Source organism: Lingula anatina, chromosome 4, assembly GCF_051362555.1.
Source record: "Lingula anatina isolate TDL-2025a chromosome 4, LinAna3.0, whole genome shotgun sequence".
In the NCBI taxonomy this organism is placed as follows: Eukaryota; Metazoa; Brachiopoda; class Lingulata; order Lingulida; family Lingulidae; genus Lingula; species Lingula anatina.
In genome coordinates this window covers 12119277-12141173 of record NC_141770.1, presented here as the reverse complement: position 1 = coordinate 12141173, position 21897 = coordinate 12119277, and the positions used below count along the sequence as shown (strand labels likewise).

Sequence of the window (21897 nt, the reverse complement as noted above, 5' to 3'; positions counted from 1 at the left end):
AGTTCTATTAACGCTGAATAGTGTTTGCTGACATTTTTGTGAAAGGAATGAAAAAGGTGTAAGTGGAGTCTGCTGGCGTGTGCCACCATTATCCGCTGTCAGGCCGGGTTACATTTCATTGGTTGTGAGGGGGACTCCTGTAAACCGCAATATGACTAACAGATTATCGCACAGCAGAGGCGGCACTGGGGTCTAGGCGAACAATGCCTAGATGCCAGGATTGGTATAATCAAGTTATTTGGTGTTGCCTTGGTAGATTTTTTTAACTGGCAGTTCAAGTTGCATTGTGTGCACTTGACTGTGGCAGTTATTTGAAAAAGTATTTTGTTCTTTTCTGTAGTCATAAGCTCTTAGGGTTATTTACCCAGTGTGACTGACACTAATGTTTCAAATGTCCTCCCTCTTCAGCTGTGTCACATACCTAGAATTTCATGTTTTGGCTGAGCATTCCTTTTAGAATTTCAGCTGCTGTTTGAAAAGTAATGCCTATGAATTCACTGAATGTGCTATGCAAACAATTTATCTTTTAGTAATAAGTATTATTGACCATTGGTCTTTTATCAAGAGGAATCACAAGGGTTAAGACACTTAAAAAAGAATTTTATGTAGGACTGAATTTTAAGGTCCTTACTGCCATTGACTGTTATAATTTTTACAGTCCCTCTTTTCTATTCTGTATGACTCGGGAGGTCTCTCAGTGCAATTTCTAACTTCATGTGAAAGGGTCATTTTTAAAAGTGGAAATTGAGCATGAAATTGAAAGTAAAAGAATAACGCGCACCCAAAGAGTGGAATTGAATATGATGGACTGATATGCGTAGTTAGAATAATTCAATGTAGAGTGGAGTAGATCACGACAATATCAATTGGTGAAAAGGAAAATTGAAATGATGCCTCGCAGACTTGCTGGTTCCTGTTCTAATTACCAAGAAGATGCAAAAATCAATAAATGCTGATTTTTTTCCGCCATGGCTGACAAGTTCGATGTTTCTTAAGAATGCCATTTTTTTCCGGACAAAAGGATGTTTTTATGTTTCTTCTTTTTACTCTATAAAATATAAAATGGATAAGAATTGAAAAGAAGCATAACAGTTTCATGTGAAGAATACAAAAATCATAAATTTTTTTTTTTTAAATGAACCATTATTTATTTATTTATTTGAACAGTTGGCACCTGATTTGAATTTTGTTAACAACCTGTTTTTTATTATCATATGGTTAACATGATACACAGATTGAATTATTTATTTTGCAACATTTTTTCCAAGTTTTAGCAATCAGAATCATACTTTAACCATCAATTTTACTCGCCTTTACTGCGGAGCATATTAAATAGCGTGATCACTTTGTTTTTTTTTATATCAAAACCTTCTTAGACAAAATATTTGCTGTGCTACACAAGACATCTCTACATTTGTAACCTTTTTGTTCCTATTCTGTACTTTGGTCATGAGAAATATGTTGCTTTGCAACATGCAGAAGTATGATTTAAAACAGTGTGCAAGGGTTCATTACAAAAAGTCCTTTCTCCAAAAGTGAAAGGGGAGTTTACTTTATATAAACTTGAAATTAATATACAAGCCAACCGTAGATAGTAAAAAATTGGAAAGTGTAAGCAAAGCATAAATGAGATTAAGGAAAAAAATGAAATCTGTTGTCACAAACTTTCTGTGTTTGATATGTGCCATATATTTTCCATGCATTTCTAAAGGATTTATATTTTTATGTAAATTAGATATTGTTATGAAATGTTGACATTTATGTCAAATTTGTTTAAAGTAAAATCATATCCAATATTTTTCAGTATATATAACTAAAAAAATACTGGTAATATTTAGAAAATTGTCACAACAGATCCCCATACAGTATGTTCTGTCTTGTTATCATTTCATGAATGTACTATTTCACTCCCTTTCTGAATTTATACAATTATGAATATTTTGGATAAAAACCAAGTTGTATGCTGAATATGTTCTATAAGGCTATTGAAATATAAATCACGTTTTTAATAGGCTTCTTCACTTAATTGGGACGTTTCGGATGTTTTGATTTTTATTGCTAAGGAAGGAGTAGGTATTTTCATTTTTCCCAATTTTCCCTACAATTTCAGAAAATCCGTGCGGAAAAAAAGAAGTCGGGCAAGCTGTCCAGCTATACAGTATGTATGGACGTCCTTCTTGCATGCAACAATTTCTACTTGTGATCTGTCATTCTGATGATAGGAGCTTAGATGTGAAAATAATGTTCTTGAAAGATGTTATTTCTATGTGTGCTCCATTTCAGCTACCAAATGTGGAAGTATTAGCAAAGTTTTAGTCTCTCTTTCTCTTCCTTTCACTCTCTCTTTCTCTCAGTGTGTATGGTTCTGCAACTTCTCTTTTGTGATTGTTTCACCATTTAAATTTTAACGATAGAAAATACTGCAGTGTTAGATATAAAGTATTTTAGTGACGGGTGAATTTTTTTTTTTTTTTACAGAAAAACAAACTGATAATCTTTAGAGATGATATTATTATAGGTTGAGTTAGACAAGTTTGCTTATATTTAAGAACAACATGCCCCATCTCTTACTTCATAAAAATATATTTTACCCTCCTTAATTAAGACCGTAAAACTTTAGGCAGTTCAGTGGTATCGCTTAAAAAGATGTATTTCACAAAATGCATTGATAGCTACAGAGAGCATTTTGATGCATATAGAAAATGACAATCTGGGGAAAATTCATCTGTGTAGTCTGTTGATTATGCTTATGAGATTAAACTTTTCACTTTCTACATTGAATTAAAGCCTGAACTGAGATGGGGAGACACCAAATTGTCACACGCGTGGGACAGCACTGAGAGCGCATTTAGAATAAGTTGATATAAGGACAAACAGATCCCCTTACACCCCATTTCCATAGATTAGATCGACCTACTTTAGATCGACCTATCTCCCTGGGGGTTCACGCTAAATAGCTGTCAGCCGGGTGGACACGAAAGTTAATTACCCCCTTACAGCTTGTAGTAGGCGGGACGGACATTTAAGTCGGATTATCTGAAAGTAATCTAGTGAGACTCCCCGCGGGGATAGATCGATCTAAAATCTATGGGAATAGAGCCTTACAGTATTCCTGCTAGACCCCTGCCTATTGCTGCAGGGGCCTGGCAATTAAGTTTTTGAGCTGAGATTTAATCCTTTTCATATGGTGTGTGTGAGGGCAGGGAGACCATCAGGGGATTAGGGCAGCTTGCTTTTTAGTGAGATCGGCCATATTTAGTCTGCAGATCAGTTAGTCCTCGGATCATCTGCTCTGAATTCACTCTGAGACATTTGGGAATAGTGCTCAGTCTCGTAGGAACTCACACTGAAGAATATCACGGAGTGACCGAAAGCTTTGTGAGGTATAGCTCTAATTGAGTGTAGAAAGTAAAAAGTTCAATCTTATGAGGAGATAAAAAATGAGTTGATAAGTCAAGAAAACCCAGCGTATTGCCGCTATAAACTAATATATATATATATATATATATAAGCAGTAGTTTTCAGCACCTAATGGCATAGAATTGTTTACTAAAGTCTGATGTCCGACTATGCCATGAAAATATTAGCAGGAATGTAACTTCTGCATCAGAATTATTCTTAGTTATTCAAATAGCGTAACAAAAGAGGTACTTAACGTTAACAAGGAAAATGCAATGGCTTTATACCCAGGAACATAAACTTTTTGAATTCTAGGTACTTGTTTACCTCTTGGAATTGTTGTGTCTGAGTTTTTCTATTCTAGCTAAAAGTAACTTAACCCTCATCAATTGTGCCCTTTGCCCAGAAAATTATCGATTCTCTCTTCTTTTGTGTGCATTCTGAGAGCCACGTCATTTGTATTTATCTAGTGGAATTTGTTTTCAAAAGTAGGATAATACGTGAGCAGACATGATTATAGTTATACGTCTGAGTTAGCAGTAGCGGTATTAGCATCATTTGAAGATCAGCAACGTAGTGCATAGTAGTCGAGGTAATCTATCCTGGGAATTTCCAAGAGAATTGGTGTGAAAAGCTCATGTTGTAGACTGCACGCAGCTCCCCCTGGCGGCACGTGCCCCAGCATGATTTCCTGGTGGTGTGAAAAGATGGATATAGGGCTTAGCTGTAGAAATTTGATAAAATAATGTGTGAATATATATATGCTCAGACATTTTTTTGATGTGAATACATAGTGTATTTAAAGAGAAATATTCTTGCAGTTTCTCTGCTTTGTATTTGGGCTTAGGTTAGGAAGAGGGAGGTAGAAATAAAGGTATGGCATGTGCTCAGTGGTGTTGAATGTATTCTTTCAGTAAGCAAGGAAAGGTGTAGGGCTGTACATATTATGTGAGTCTACATTTCCTGGAATTTTTCACTTATACTCACAACTCTTTTTCTCAAAACTTTTTTGTTGCTGGAAAAGGTCCATTCTGAAATTAAAAGGGGTTCTATGCTATTTCTCAACTTTAGGAGTAAAGAGGTCCACTTTTTCAAAAAAGAAAAAGGGGGAAAAAATCACCCCCTCTTTGAAATTGCTTGCCACAGGCCTGAAATTCCTACAACTTAAACTTCACTGAGTACGTCAAAATTTTTCTAGAAGTTCTTGCACCTGTTCCCTGTGTAGGTCAAGGTGAAATGGAGGGGTGTAACTGTTCCAACAATTACGCTGCATTTCCACACCTGATCAATACCTGTGTGTACAAGTCTTTTAGTGCAGTGCGGAGAACTAAGTGAACGTCAATTATTCCGATGATGTCACCCTCCCCGACCAGATGATAGCAAGCCATTTGCAGCATTTACTTTAATGATTGGTCGATACAGTCAAGACAAACACAGAGGAAATAGATTAAAATATGCCCTCGAACTATGTGCATTGCTGCTGATTCCCATACTAGACTTATTAACATGTTGACACCGTGACTCCTACACAGCTTGGAAACTTAATTTAATTGTCAAACATTTGTTAGGTCCAGTCACTGTCTCAGGTACACACAAATAGTATGTTTGAACATCCAGAGATCCCTTGAAATCTAGATAACTCTTTGGACAGTTGTATATTTAGTTGCAGTGCTGTTTTTATTGGAGGGTGAGAGGTACAAACGTACAAGCAAAAGTGTATTCTTGTATTCAGCTACTCTATAGATTTCACCGGGAGGATTTTGTTTCCAATATTTCACACTTATTTAGTAGGGCCCTTAGGCCCACAAACAGAATAGCCACTAAGTAAACATGTTTCTTCTCTATTTATGTTTTAGTATGCCATTAAAGGTTTATAATTGTTGTAAACTCTTTTATTAGAGGTTTAATATGTTTGTTGAAGATGAGAATTGTCAAGGTTTCTTTTTTTAGGTATTTAAAGAAAAATGTAATTCAACAAATCAGGAGGTTCAGTTATTAGTTATAAGATTTAATTAATTATGGAATCTGATTGTTTTCTGCAAACTTAACTAAAAATAGTCTTTTGTTCTCCACATGAGTCTTCAATTTTTTTATTTTTATTCTTAAGTTTTTCATCATGAAATAGTTTTTCCTTTTGCATTATAAGTGTATGTGTAATATAATACTGAAAACTAAATAAATATTTACATGCAATTTCTTATTCAATTTTTATGCAAATCTGTTGATATAATGTATTCTTAGATTTGAATACCTGATGAGAATGGATAATTAAAAAAAACAGATTGGGGTTTCAGTTTTAAGACTGGTCTTGAGTATTCATGATGCTATGCAAAAATTGTCTAGTGGTTAAACATTACAGTCCAGAATTTGCGATCGATACCGAACCTAACCCTTTCATCAATCCTCTTCATTACTTTTCCTAGGACTTGAAAAAACTGAAACTGATACATTTTACAAGTAGACTATTTGTTCTAGCATAAGTTAGGGTGACCAATGTAATTACATTGATTCGTAATGGTTATTTTAGGACTATTTGTAAAGCATGTTTCGACGTTGTAAAACCCCACCTGGTAGTATGTTGTGAGACCTTGCTAGGATATCTTGTACACATTAAGAAATGAAGAAGGAAAATGTTTACCGATCTTTTTTTTTTTTTTTTCCTTAAAACGGATCAGCATTAGCTCTTTTTTCTGTAGGTAATCACATTTTGAATTATGTGAAGAAGGGATGTCTGCAGGTCCACTGCGTCATGGTTTATACCGCTGCTATTGATCAGCAAAGAAAATGTCATTTAAATATGAAATTGTGGCCTTGTTTGTTATTTATTTGACTGAATTTATTTTCTGCATTTATCATATTTTGCTGTCCTTTACAAGTTTTGGCTTACTGAAAATTGTATTTATTCATTTAGAATCATATTTTCCGTTTGTTTTCAGTTTAAATATAAATTTAAATGGTGAGGCATATTCTTCATCTTCTCTAATTTAGGTCATCTGAAGTATTTTTTGTCTAAGCTTAATATTTATGTGCTATATAAAGGAATCAGTTTTACTTGGGTCTTGTCTATTTGCAGGTGACAGTAGAGGCAGCCCTGGAGCATCCTTTCTTTGTTTTCGGCCAAGGTTGGTCATCCATTAGTCCTGAACGAACTTCTCAACGATACGGGTTGCCATGCCAGAAACTTAATGTTGGAGACATCTGCATCTCCTTAACACATAAAGACGTCAGTAACCGCGTGGCCGAACTCTCCCGCCAAAATCAGCCTGTGGAGAGGGCCTCCGTGTCTTTTAGCACACTGAGTGTGTCTGGGGGTCAAGGTCATGCACCTGCGCTCGAGAGACAAGGTCAAGGTTACATACGGTTTCAGGAGGCAGAAGGTGAATTACGAGTGCAGGCTGCTGTCGGCCAGACTCAGAGAAGCACAGAGACGCCATTACGTGTGTCATTACCTCATATTTCTACGGATTCCACTTCTACTCAGCGAAAGCGACGCTGGTCCGCGCCAGACCAGATTGGGATCATGGCTTCGCCCAAGCCGAGCCCACCAAAGGAAGGAAGTCCACAGCCGATGGAGGTCGGGAGGAGCAGCAGCAGTGGCGCCCCTAGTGGTGGCAGTGGTGGCCAACATGGAACTAGCGGCAGTGGCAGCAAATCTGAACACCAAAAATCATGATGTTGGGACTATTAGGAGAAAGTAGTTAGTCTAAGTAAAAGTGGTATATTTTGATACTGAGACGTAAATCTTTTTTGTATGTGACAAATTGAAAGCTATTGGTTGTTTTATTTGCTGTGTATGTATGTACACACATTGCTTGTGCAGACTTCAACAATGAAAACACTCATTCACTGTACATAAATCATCCAAATTTTAGTATTCACATTCATGCTATTAGCTAGAGGTTATTATTATTATCATAATTATTATTATTATTATTACTACTACTAGTACTACTACTACAGTTATTATTATTGTGTGTTATATAAATTCCTCAGAATATCTCAAGATCTGCTAAATGATAAAATGTAACTTTTTATGTACAACTTATTGTGTGATCGAAGCATTGAGAAATGTGTGATATGTACCTTGGTAAATATATCAATCTCTCTCCTTGTCAGAGCATCTCATTGCAGACCTGGAGGAGCTCATATATATTATATAAAAATATATATAAAATATGAGATATATCAGTTAAAGTTCTACCGTAGGATCTTCTCAAATCTGCCAATCTGCTTCTGAGATTGAAATCACAACATGGTTTTGTTGTTTGCTACGCAAGCAATTATTGTGTTAATTTTGCATGGTTGATGTTGTGAGAGTTGTCAATACTGTGTATTATTTGTTTGTATGTTTGTTATTTTATTTATTATTATTTTTTGGCATTGTCTTTTTACTATTGTTGACAGGGAGAGCAGATAATTAAGAAATTGTGTGTTGTTGTTGTTGTTGTTGCAGGTGGTAACATGCATGAGATAGGGCAGTCAATAAATTTCATGAGAGATTTTTTTTTAATTTAAATTATTTTAACCAACTTCTCCACATCATTTCTGACCATGCTTTCCTAGAAGATCATCTGCTACCTTGGCTCAAACTTGTTCTTTGCTATTTTATTCTACTTGAGTGTGGCTAATATCTAATATGGCTCCATTTAATAGAAAAAAAAACCTATAGTTTCATAAGCTTGTTGGGTCCCTCCATTTTATAGGATTCGTATTCAAAGTTTGTGGATTAAAAGAAGGGTGATATTTGACCACTGGTCAGCCTAGGTATGATGGAGAATGGATGTGGACTTCACTGTGGAGGTTTAGATATGCATTTATTGAACGTCTTTATTTATTATTGCTCTATTTGAAGGTGCTAGGTCACTGCGGCAGAGAAGGGCAGGGCAGGCTGGTCAAGATTTGTAGTGGTCAAAATTAGTAGGGGTCAAGCTTTATGATGGCCTGAGAGCTACAATGACAGGAAGCTCTTGATATAATGAAATGTAGAAAAATCATACGATAAAAAATTAGATGGTTGTTTAAACAAAAGCTTAGCAATGCATTTTTCGTCTGGATTATTTGATTATCTGAATTTGTGTAACAATTTTTTGCTGCTTTTGTACAACCTTTTTAAGAAAATTCTTACCTTGTGGTCAGATTATATGGAAATGTTTTTCACCCTTCTGAAAATTCTAGTTGAACAGAAATGTTATGGAAAGTTATTGTTCACCCAGCGCCTGCCTTGCCCGCCCTCTGGTGGCGACGATCGATATTGTGATATGATCATATTTAACAAATCAAGTTATTTTCTGTTACTATTTGTTTTCTGTCCTTGGTAGTTTACGTGAACTGTGTTCATTGTATAGCTCTGTTTTATTTCGCTTCTAATTGTACCACCAGCGTTAGCGCTGGCGGTACACATGGTTTCGGTCTCGTCCGGATCGTTCCGCCGGCTCCGCCGGCTCCGCCGGCTCCGCCGGCTCCGTTGGCTCCGCCGGACGGCTACCGTTACCGCTTCTCCTCCTAGACGGTAAGGCCCCCCATACCCATCTCATGGATTTAGGTCACCTATAATCTCAACTCGTTCCACGTAAAATTTGGGCTTTGTCGGTATTGGGGTCTGGGTGTGGCACTCATTGCAATGCACCCTTGTCCAAAAATGGCAAAATTAAATGCTAATTATCTACCCTACGGAAGGAGTTACGGGAAAAATTTCTACAGACGGCTTTCCAAAAGTCATATGTGTAGATTTCAAATATACCCTCGGATTTGACCTTTGACCTTTACTTCAAGGTCAAATGGGCCAAAATTTTCAAAAAAATGAAATTTTTTACGAAAAAAAAATTTTTTGCCCTGTTATTCAGACACCACACAGACTTAACCAATAATATTATTGGAAAGTGTTACCCTTCAGGTCATCTTTCATCTCCGTGAATTTGGGGTCAATCGGTGCATTTTCACAGGAGTAGCGGCCATAAGATACCGAAACTGAAAACTGTCTCTAATTCGGGAACCGTTAATGCTAGAGACCCATTCTTTTTTGCATTTTGTAGAGCATGTAAAGCCCAACACTGGAGGTGGTCTCGGTTTTTTTGTATTCCATACGGTTTTCGAGTTACGCTGTATCAAAAAGTACATATTGGTGGTGAAAGGAAAATGTACGGAAGCCCACTGGTGCCATATGTAGAAAAAAAATTATCTCGAAATTTCGAGATACTATTTTGAAATTTGAACAAAAAAATTTACCACCAGCGTTAGCGCTGGCGGTACACATGGTTTCGGTCCCGTCCGGTCCGTTCCGCCGGCTCCGCCGCCATGTTACCGTTACCGCTTCTCCTCCTAGACGGTAAGGGCCCCCGTACCCATCTCATGGATTTAGGTCACCTATAATCTCAACTCGTTCCACGTAAAATTTGGGCTTTGTCGGTATTGGGGTCTGGGTGTGGCACTCATTGCAATGCACCCTTGTCTAAAAATGGCAAAATTAAATGCTAATTATCTACCTTACAGAAGGAGTTACGGGAAAAATTTCTATAGACGGCTTTCCAAAAGTCATATGTGTAGATTTCAAATATACCCTCGGATTTGACCTTTGACCTTTACTTCAAGGTCAAATGGGTCAAAATTTTCAAAAAAATGAAATTTTTTACGAAAAAAAAATTTTTTTGCCCTGTTATTCAGACGCCACACAGACTTAACCAATAATATTATTGGAAAGTGTTACCCTTCAGGTCATCTTTCATCTCCGTGAATTTGGGGTCAATCGGTGCATTTTCACAGGAGTAGCGGCCATAAGATACCGAAACTGAAAACTGTCTCTAATTCGGGAACCGTTAATGCTAGAGACCCATTCTTTTTTGCATTTTGTAGAGCATGTAAAGCCCAACACTGGAGGTGGTCTCGGTTTTTTTGTATTCCATACGGTTTTCGAGTTACGCTGTATCAGAAAGTACATATTGGTGGTGAAAGGAAAATGTACGGAAGCCGACTGGTGCCATATGTAGAAAAAAAAATTATCTCGAAATTTCGAGATACTATTTTGAAATTTGAACAAAAAAAATTTTTATCTCGAAATTTCGAGATAGCATTTTGAAATTTGAACAAAAAAAAAATTATCTCGAAATTTCGAGATAGCATTTTGATATTTGAGCAAAAAAATTTATCTCGAAATTTCGAGATAGTATTTTGAAATTTGAACAAAAAAAATGCTATCTCGAAATTTCGAGATAATTTTTTTTTTCAACATATGGCACCAGTCGGCTTCCGTAAAAATGTGCAGTACGGTAATGGATAATAAATTTTGAACTCCGGAAAAATAAAACATAATGCTTGGCAAAGCAGACAACTTGTGGTCAAAAATGACATTATTTTATCAAATTTAAACTTCTGCAACTTCAGAGAACCTCCCATTTCAAGAACTTTGACCAAAATGACCTTTTCTTTATTTTAATTAATTTTTTCTGTAGGAAATTTATGGCACATTATGGTAACTCCAAAATTATAACATTTAGTCCCTTATATCTCCAAAACTGGCAGAGATAGGTCCATAGTTACTATTGAAGTTGAATAGGAAGTCATATACTGGCAATCTTACTGTGACCTTGACATTGACCTTTGACCTACTTTTCACCATGAACTGAACTTTGCAAATTTTGCTTCCCTTTTATCTCCAAAACTGGCAGAGATAGGTCCATAGTTACTATTGAACTTGCATAGGAAGTCATATACTGGCAATTTTACTGTGACCTTGAAATTGACCTTTGACCTTCTTTTCACCATGAACTGAACTTTGCAAATTTTGCTTCCCTTTTATCTCCAAAACTGACAGAGATAGGTCCATAGTTACTATTGAAGTTGAATAGGAAGTCATATACTGGCAATCTAAATGTGACCTTGAAATTGACCTTTGACCTACTTTTCACCATGAACTGAACTTTGCAAATTTTGCTTCCCTTTTATCTCCAAAACTGGCAGAGATAGGTCCATAGTTACTATTGAAGTTGAATAGGAAGTCATATACTGGCAATCTTACTGTGACCTTGAAATTGACCTTTGACCTACTTATCACCATGAACTGAACTTTGCAAATTTTGCTTCCCTTTTATCTCCAAAACTGGCAGAGATAGGTCCATAGTTACTATTGAACTTGAATAGGAAGTCATATACTGGCAATTTTACTGTGACCTTGAAATTGACCTTTGACCTACTTTTCACCTTGAACTGAACTTTGCAAAATTTGCTTCCCTTTTATCTCCAAAACTGGCAGAGATAGGTCCATAGTTACTATTGAACTTGCATAGGAAGTCATATACTGGCAATTTTACTGTGACCTTGAAATTGACCTTTGACCTTCTTTTCACCATGAACTGAACTTTGCAAATTTTGCTTCCCTTTTATCTCCAAAACTGGCAGAGATAGGTCCATAGTTACTATTGAAGTTGAATAGGAAGTCATATACTGGCAATCTAAATGTGACCTTGAAATTGACCTTTGACCTACTTTTCACCATGAACTGAACTTTGCAAATTTTGCTTCCCTTTTATCTCCAAAACTGGCAGAGATAGGTCCATAGTTACTATTGAAGTTGAATAGGAAGTCATATACTGGCAATCTTACTGTGACCTTGAAATTGACCTTTGACCTACTTTTCACCATGAACTGAACTTTGCAAATTTTGCTTCCCTTTTATCTCCAAAACTGGCAGAGATAGGTCCATAGTTACTATTGAAGTTGGATAGGAAGTCATATACTGGCAATTTACTGTGACCTTGAAATTGACCTTTGACCTACCTTACAATGAACTTAACTTTGATTGCACCATTTTTAGTTATATATATTTTTTGCATATTTTGAAAATTCTTGTTGATTGCATTTTTACAGCTTGTCAAGCACAAGACTGGTGGCTGCACCCCTTATTTTGTGTATGTGGGGGTCTACACGAATGCGCTTGCTCCAGCTGGTGGTACAATATTCGGAGGCGGTATCGCCTCTCTGATCCTCTAGTTTTGATTATTTTTATTCTCTTTTTTTGGAATTGAGATGATTTTATAATGGTAGTTTAGCTGGATGATTGTGTTATTCACCTGTGAGCGGTGAAAAACTGTTGGAAAACTTGCACAAAATCAAAACTGATGTGGAAGAAAAATTGTATGGAGATTTGAACTCGGTTTCATAGGCTATAAGATTTAAGAAGGCAGAAGTTATTTTTTCTTGAAACCAAAAGTTTGTGTGAACTAAAGTGAAATATAGTAGGCACCATTCATTGCTTAGATCTATTTGTAAAAAGAAAACTTTTCATGAATGATTTTTCAGCCACTTATGATAAAAGTTAAACATAATTGTTTGTGATTAATCTAGTTGGATAAGCTCCCCGCCCTTGCTCACTGGACTAAAAAATGGCTACCGTCACCATCAGTGCAAAATACACCAACACAGCTGTTAAATATTGTTAGAATTCAAAGCACAAATATGTCAGGAAATGCACAGAACACAGTTACTGAAATGTTTTATCATTTTTTTTTTATTCTAAAGCACAAAAGGACCTCTCGTCCCCACCTATCCTCTATTATTCACAACACCACAGCCAGCAGATTGAAATGATACAAAAACTGTGAAGCAGTATATCAGTTTAGGTAATGGAAATATATTGCTTCTTAAAATTGTAAAGGTTTTTTTTTTTTTCAAAATGTTTTAATACTACATAGTATTGCAAATATTTGGCAATTATTACACCATTTTATTTTCTAGTCGAAAACTTCAGAATATGCTCAATTTAATATCTTGTAGTCAGCCTTCCTGATTTTTTTTTTTTTTTTTTTTTTTTTTTTTGTAATATTGGCAAATTTTGTACTTTTGTTATTTTGAATTCCAAATTCAAAAGCTAAGATTTTTAGGAAATTTTGAATTTAAAAACAGCATAAGAATAGAAGATGCTTTAAGTGCCACCTGTCCTACTACAGATACACAAATGTAGATAGCAGCTAAGATAATGTGGAAATTAAACATCTCCTGAAAAATGACGTGAGAAGAAGGAAGGCATTAACAAGTGTTGATAACAGGATAGTTGATATTGGATAACAGAGCCACATGAAAAGATGGATTATTTACTGAATCAGGCAGGGATAAGAAATAGAAAAGAGAATCGGAAGCATATTTAGAAATCCGTCTTTCTGTTTTGGTAAAAAGATTATTGCAGGACAGATAAAGATAATCAGACTTAAAATTGGACATCATTTTTAAAGATATATATATGTTTTGTTTGATAGGGTTAAATTCGTAGAATCCAACTCGTGTCCGCATTTTGAGTAAAAATTTACTCCATAATACCTGCTCTTCTCTTGATTCTGGTACACAAAGCTAATTCCCCAGCCACATTTTTTCCTGCAGGGTTTTACGTGGAACTTTTAATATCCTGTGGTTTTGCTTTAGATGTGACTTTGTAAACTAAGAACTTGTTGGTTTCTTGTAACTGAAAGGTATATGAATAACCCGCCTAATTCTGTTAAATTATTTAATAGAATTAAGTGTTTAAATGAATAGCATGTTAATGAAAACTGTTAGATAAGAAAATGTTTCATTTATTCAATCAACAGATTATAGATTTATGGGGAAAAATCAAATTTAAAACCAGTGAACTAGTTTTTAATATAAGAAGTGCATAGTTTCAATTCTCTTACCACTTATGTATGAATCACAGGAAATCTTTATTTTATGTCAAAAGGAATATGGAAATTAAACATCCCATGAAAAATGATGGTAGAAGATTGAAGGCATTAACAAGTGTTGATAACAGTATAGTTGATATTGGATAACAGAGCCACATAAAAAGATGGATCATTTACTGAATCAGGCAGGGATAAGAAATAGATAAGAAAATGTGAAGCATTAATTTTTAGAAATCATCTTTCTGTCTGCCTTGATGAACAGATTATTGCAGGACAGATAAAGATAATCAGATTTGTAGTTCAACAACATGTTAAAAACAATTAATTTCCTTCAGAGTGGGGTTAATTTTACATAACCCAAGTCTGTGTCCTGGATTATATGTAAAGCAAGACTTGTGCAATACCTACAGGTATGGCCAGAAAAAATAAAGCATGCAGAAAGTCATGCAATGATAGGATCAGATTTTCTTCATTTTGAGTGGAAATCTGCTTCATATAATCTGTTCTTGTCTCCATCCAGACTCCCCAGACATTTTTTCCTGCAGGGTTTTATGTGGAACTTTTAATATCCTGTGGCTCTGGTTATAGATGTGACTTTGCTTGATGAAAAAACTAGGAAGTGGTTTATTATAATTAAAAGACACATGAATAACCTGTATCATATCCCCTTATTAGGAGAATGGCCATCAGTTTCCTAGAATAATAAAATTGCATAAATGGGCAGGCACATATATTTTATAAATATACATAAATTTTTGACAAAAGTGGGCTTTTTTTCATTAAAAAAGGAAATTATTATTTTTAAAGAGGAACTGTTATGAATGAAATGTTGCACAGCTGGGCAGGCAGAAATATTTTGCACATATGTGGTAATTTTTTTCCAAAAAGAAGTGGCAATTTTTCAATGTGAAAAGAAGTGTTTGTCAGGGTTTCTGAAATACATTTAATTACATTAGTACATTTTCCCTTGATTTTACTGCTTGATGAACTACCCATGCGCTTTATCTTCTTTGCAAATCTCTAAAACCAGCATTGTTATATAGGGGTTACAAAAATAAATTGATTCATTACTAAAGAAAAACCGAGAGGAATTGCGCAGGAGATTCTGTTAGCTCAATATAAGGCTGGCAACTAGGGTTATTTCTTTTTGAGTTTTAAATACACATATTTTTCTTCATTTTTTACTGCATCCATGTAATCCTTAATTTCCATTCAATAGCTCAGAAGACCTTTCAAAATATGTATAGTTGTTGACTTTTTGGGACAGATGAATACTAGTGTTTTGTATGGTGTGTTTACTTACTTTATTTATTTACCTTTTTAGATAAAAAAAAACATACCTGTGAATTTCTTCTGATCTGCTAATGGTGCTAATGTTCTTTGATAATAAGTCATTGAGGATAAGCAAAATAGATCAATTACATCTTCCAAAAACAGTGTTTTATATCTGGTTTTGGAGAATAGGTGATACAAAATTAAGGTAAAAATCATGTCATATTTTGAATTTTTAAAAGCAAATTCAAAGAATAATCTCAAAAAAGGAACAATTGGAAGGTGTGAAGAGACAAGGTTTGTGAGAAACAATAATGAATAAGCAGGCAAGGCTGTCTAGACATAAAGAATAATCATTTTGTTTTATTATCCAGACACTTCACACTTTTTGTTACAATTAAAAGCATTTTGGTTCATTGATTTTTTTAAACCTGTAAATTTCAGTAGTCCTGCATTTCGTTTCGCTATTATTCCATTCTGCTGGCTGTGTGACAACCAATGAGAAATCTCAAATTTTCCCATTAAAGCAAAAAATTCCAAGAATCATTCTTTCCTAATATCTCTGTTATAGTACTAACTACTCAAAAGTGGTGATATGAATAGAATAGGTCCCTATATTTTTATCACCATTCAACAAGTGCCCATCTTTCCTAAACATAAAGAACACCAGGGGGGAAAAACCCTGGTATGTCCACCAAACTTCCATATAATACCCAAAATGTGATCACACTGCCACGGACATGAATTTTTCCTGTTTAGAATTGAAAGAAATTGTTTTCTTGTCTGTTTTTCACCTTATGTGGCACCCATACCCCCTGGTCTTAAGGCCACCAGACCATTTCTTCCTATTTTATTACAACCCAATATCATGCAGGCTGCCATAATTTGGCCATGCACTGTTTCAAGGAGGGAGGTGAATACCATTACAGGCATAGGAGGCAAATAACTGAATAGATAGATAGATAGAGTCAACAAACTGGATTCTGATAACACTTTCATATTCTTCCTTCGATGCCATTGAACCTGTGGCAGTCCCATTATGTTCAGTCTTTTTAAACACTGTCTAAACACATCTCAAGATTTTTATAAATTATTTTGATTTCAGTAGTCCTTTCTAAAAATTTGTTACCAAGTTTTTAAGTTATTATGTAGAAGCCTCTGTTCAAATATAATTTTGACTAATGAAGTTGTATTTTTTAGGGGTATTTAACTCATATAATTCATCAAACACTATAGCCTTATCTCTTTTGATTCACAAAAGTTGTCGCCTATGCCTTTGAGTGAGTATTGCTGGCAAGTCTGTAGTGAACTTCTATTCATTGTGGTGAGAAACGTGTTGGACATACATATGTCACAACATTTGAGAAAACGTCTGTCTGCTAGTGATCACTGAAATCCATAAAGAATTTCTTACATTTCTTTAGATAGGAGACTGGGGGTTGCAGGAACAATGAGAATTATTAATGTGATAGAAATATTTGTTTCAAACAGATTATAAAGATCTGATAAATAGGAAAGAAAGATGTTGTAAATAATGGCATATGCATCCGCAGTTATTGGACTCATTAAAATTGTAGAGGCCAACAAATTATGTCCAGCAAGGTTCTTCTTAATTGATATCTGTCTATGTAGTGCTCACATTTTTGTTACGACACCCCACTGCAGTAACCAGAAGGACTTGCTTACAGAATTAATGACATAGTTGGAATTTCTATCAGTTCCAATATTTGAAAGTTTCATGGTACTTGATTCTGGTGACTCAAACTCATTTTTTTTCTTTCTTAGGCCACCCTTTTTGAATATGTTGCTTCATGGGTCTTCTGACATATTTTATTACATTTAATAGAAATAAAGTGAAAAGCCCAAAGAATGTAATTGGAACAGGCAGCTTGTATTTTTATATGACAAAGATAGAAAATGTTAACAAGCTATTGACAACAAATATCTGTTTCACTACATGGATATTTGTGACAAGACCCAAGGAATTAAATCTGTATTGGTTACCACGAGAAACATTTATAGGAATTTTTGAACCATTTTAGAATTCTGTTTTTATTCATACTCCTTCAATTGCAAACAAAAAATCTGCCCATGAAAATATTGTCTAAAAAAGTGTGACCTAAGTTATTTTTACTTTTGGTTAGTGAGCTCATCATGGTTTTGGACTGTGTTGTAAACTAATTATGTCTGTAGTGACTGAGAGAAGAAGAAAAAAGAAATGATATGTGATTTAGCACCTACTGTCTACCTCAATTGTATAGACTCTGTTTGGCAGTTTTAAGTTCCATTTTTATGTCAATTGGTCACCTAGCAACAGCAGGATGGCATTCTGGGATACCTTGTTACCATGGTATTCTATTACTCGTAGTTACCATGGTGATCATTTGGAATGTGTGCCGTGTCCCTTGTTCTTTCTTTTAAGATCACAATTTATGGTTTTGCAACTTCAAAAGTGACCTAAAAATAATTACTATGTCTTGTTTCTTTGTATAAAGCAAAAATTCCAGGTTATACCACCAAGATCTCAGAAGTGTTCTTGTGCATTCAAGATCTGTATGCTCCGGGTGCAAAAAGCATGGTGCAAATGTTGGGAGTAGATACTCATGCCAGCCAGAGCTCAGCCCAAGAGGCTCGTAAGGCATTTTAGGCCACCATAATGTTTTGTTAATACAAGTCGGTATAAATGGTAATATTCATGCACAACTGCCTGTAACTCAAACTTGACCTGTTGGTTCAAACTAGGTATGCACCAATTTGAACCAGTTTGTAATGTGTAACCTTGGATGTTTGTTAGGAATAAAACAAATGAATACCAGCCAACTATCAGACAAAACTCTTTTTTTTTTTTTTTTTCATTTCAAAACCTCATTTTTAGATAAATTGGCAATTTGTCAAATTTTGCAAATTGTTCCAAATTTTAAATGCATAATGTTTTAGATTTTGACACTTGAGACTGCCAGACACCACAGACAAGTACATGAATTCAGTTTTAGATACAATGTTTCAGACTGATGGCAATGAATGTTAGTTGAGTGCTGGTACCATCTTGTCTTATTTCTAAACTCTATTATTGTGATGAGGAATAGTCCCATATTGTCAACTGTCTGGTACGGTATGGTGTCATAGAATTATGCTTAAGTGTACAAGATAATGTAGCTGGATTTGTTAAGCCAGTTCTCAGCTTGATTGCCCATGTTTTAATTTTTTTTTTTTTTTTTTTTTTTTGCTCCTTTTAATTTCTTGTTATGCTTCACTACCTGAAGACATGAACATTTTTACTTTTTTAAATTTAGATTTTGAAATTACTTATTTGCTTTGCACTAATTCAACATTGGAAAATATTATTTGTTTATGTTTATACAATCACCAGTTTGTAAGGGATTAGGGGAGCAAGTGGTTGTAGGATGTGAGAATATTTCTTAAGATTAGGGTTCTCAGAATGAGAGCTGGTTTAACAAGGCAGTAAATATTTTAGATAGAATCTTTTTGATACCAAATAATTTCCAATGGAACATTGACTGAGTGTAGACAGCAGAATTAAGACAAAATTGTGGAGGAAAAATGTTCCAGTTTTGATTCTGCGAGCTGTGTTTTCAATCAAGTGACCTCAAGACTTTGTAATTACCAGTTTCAGAATAATATAATTACATTTATACCATACATAGGCAATAAGGAGGGATGACGGAGATACATGTTTTCCAGAGGTACTAAGGGCTGTGAGACGTCTAGCATACCAAAGACTGCCCATTGTGGTGAAATAAGTGATACATGCTACATTGTACCGTGTTCAGGTTTACTTTCATAATTCATACACTTACTTTTATAAGCAGTATCGTCATCTTTAAGATTAGTAGAGTGTTGGTTTTGTTAATGAAGGACTTGCCACTGTGTTGGCATTACCCGTGTGCACAGGAGGGAGGCGTGAGGTTTGCCATGTGCTCTTAGTTTGCCATGTGAAGGCAGACCCTGCGCAGTGCGTACACAAGCGCCCTCTATGGTTGTGACTCATTCTACTCAACTGACTGCATGTAGCATGGTCCACTCATTGCAAATTATGCCAGCACATGATCATCTAAACCTTTCAACAAATATGTTGATATGCTTTTCTTTTATACAGTGGGACTGCTCATAGCTTGACTTTAACCCCCAAAACCTTAAGAAGGTGGATGACAGTTTTGTGTGAACAGCTTTGTGTGATTAGCTTTTAGTTTACAAAAAGCATACCTGCAGACATTGATCTGTATTCTTTGGAAAACATATAGAACAAAAAATCTCTTGCATACAAAGCACATGAAAGAATGTATTGGTTTAAGTCATGATCAGCCTTGCGAGTAATCATTGAAGTGTCATGGTAGTTCTTGAACAGGCACTGTAGCGCAGGCTACAGAAATATGACAGTAGGCTTTTGAATGACAATTAGTTTGCTTATGTCATGAAATGTGCACAATAAGCCGTCAAAGCCATCAAAACATTTGTATATTCCCATCACCTCAAAGAAACACAGGGTTTATGATCTTTCTGAAATCCATTATCTGTCCCAGAATGCATCTAAATTTCTTTGTTTTTCTCGTGCATCCCCCTGCATATGCAGGTACCTGCAGAAAAGAGTGGCTTGATTCAGTCTGAAAATATACGTGTTGTTACCTATGGTTTGTACAGAAAAAAACTGGAATATTAATATTTAAAGATCATATGTGAGTTTTTCAAGCTTCACAATGAAATCTCCCAGTACCTCTTAAAATAACAAATAAAGGGAGAGTCCACATAATACACAAGGGGTGTCAGGATGAAGGAAAATGAAAATTTGGACAGATAGAAGGGCCTTTATTGCATAGTCTGTAGCTTTCAAGGTGTGCTTTGTGAAACAGTTGCTCAGTTTTTTTGCACATGATTGGGAGACTCAGGAACGTTGTCGTAGTAACATGTAACCATGGTAACCAAACTGATTTTTTTAGAAGATGTAGACTATTTTATCTACATGGATGTGCACTCAAAAGGAGACTGTAATATTTTCAAAAAAAAAAAGTGTTAAACCATTTAATGAGAAATAGTCTTTGATATTAGATTAGGAGATTTAAATTGACATCAAATTGAAGAGATTTGGTGTCCATGTTTTGAAAAAAATGTCAACGTGTACATGTTGTAAAAACAATGTAAGTGTTTTGAATAGTGTCAGTAAGGTAATTTCTTCTTTTTTTTTTTTTTTCATAGTTCAGTCTCCAAAATGTATTGTTAGAGAGAGCTGAGCCCATTGATGTATGTTTTCCAACTTTTATGTGTGTGTGTGTATGAAATTATACACAGACACGCCAGCGATACCAAAGAAGTACAACATGATATGCAAGAGTTTGTATCTTTAAAAAAGTAGTTTTTTCTCTCTTGTGGATATTGGTATAAAGTAAATATATCGATGATGATACATATTGACGAGGAGGAGACTTAATTCATTGATTAAACAATGAATAATGACTGTTATGGAAATTGTGCTAATTCTGTTGTTATGACATCTTACTTAGATACTCCACTTGTATATTCTTATTGTTAAACCAATTGAATATGGTAAATAAAAATTGTGCAATTTTTACTGAACACACTCGTGAGTAAATTGTTTTATAAAAAAAAAAACATTTTTCTTTATTTCTTAAATGTATATCGGGTCTTACTCAATAATTTATGTCCAGAATGTGTTCAGTTTGTTACAGTTCCAGTCCTTATGATTTAGAATAATTTTCTGGAACCTTGTAGTAAAATTCAAGATGTAACAGTCTTATAGCCTCATTTTTTAGTTTTTTGTTGAACATGATAATTGAACTGGCTTCTTGGAGCGCGCCAGAAATAACACAATGATTAGGAATGTGTTAGGTGCGCCAGAGACTGCGCAATCTGTTCAGTCGATAGCTTGATTTTTAAATCGCTCCCAGTGCCCTGTGACGTAATTCAGATATCCCCTCATTTGTGGTGAGAGCATTCTGTGAATAATAATAGACCTTACTTAAGAAAAAACTCAGACCTCACCCTGTATTTTAGGAAAATTCTTACGTTTCTTATTCTGAGAAGACAATGGGAAATGGACATGCGTGCTACAAGCTATTTTACTTTCAGAAAAATATCGAGACGACGAAACTATTTCCTGAAAAGCTTTAATGTTCTAGTGAGTGCCAGAAGGTATACTTCAACGCAGAGAATTCGAGACATCTCCTATTTTAATGTAGCGTCTCGTGGCGTCTTTGCTGGGTCGTGGGTGTGTAGACCTATGGTGAACATATGGAAACTCATTGTTTCCAAAAGAATTTGTTAAAATATTGAGGTTAATGCAATACGAAATTTGACCACCGAACTAAAAAAATGCCTTTTAAAAATTTATTCTTTATCTTTATCGTATTATCAAATGCATATGTTAACTACGAAAAATTTCGAACGCAATGGTTTTGAATATTATGAGATAAGCTTCTTATGCGGTTATCTATACAGGAGCGGATCCAGGATTATTTGAAGGGGGTCCGCGAATGCGAAGCCGACCCCCCCCCCCCCCCTCCGTAACTTACGTTTAGATGGTTCCGATAAGTTTTTTCTTTCACCCTTT

At 35.2% G+C, this 21897-nt stretch overlaps 1 protein-coding gene and 1 long non-coding RNA gene across 14 annotated transcripts in view; one reads left to right on the top strand and one right to left on the bottom strand.

Annotated features, from left to right (window-relative positions):
* Positions 1-20903, top strand: part of LOC112042664 (uncharacterized) — a 174367-nt gene extending 153464 nt beyond the window's left edge. For 12 of the 13 annotated variants that reach the window (XM_087011774.1, XM_087011771.1, XM_087011773.1 and 9 more), the window contains 2 exons: positions 2111-2158; positions 6473-20903. In XM_087011774.1, coding sequence (XP_086867900.1) covers positions 2111-2158; positions 6473-7072 — 648 coding nt within the window. In that variant the 3' untranslated portion in view covers positions 7073-20903. The remainder of the gene's footprint in view (positions 1-2110; positions 2159-6472) is intronic. The other variant, XM_087011775.1, reaches the window with a different exon arrangement.
* LOC147762318 (uncharacterized) overlaps positions 1-21897 on the bottom strand; it is a 49621-nt gene that overhangs the window by 24506 nt on the left and 3218 nt on the right. The window lies entirely within an intron of this gene.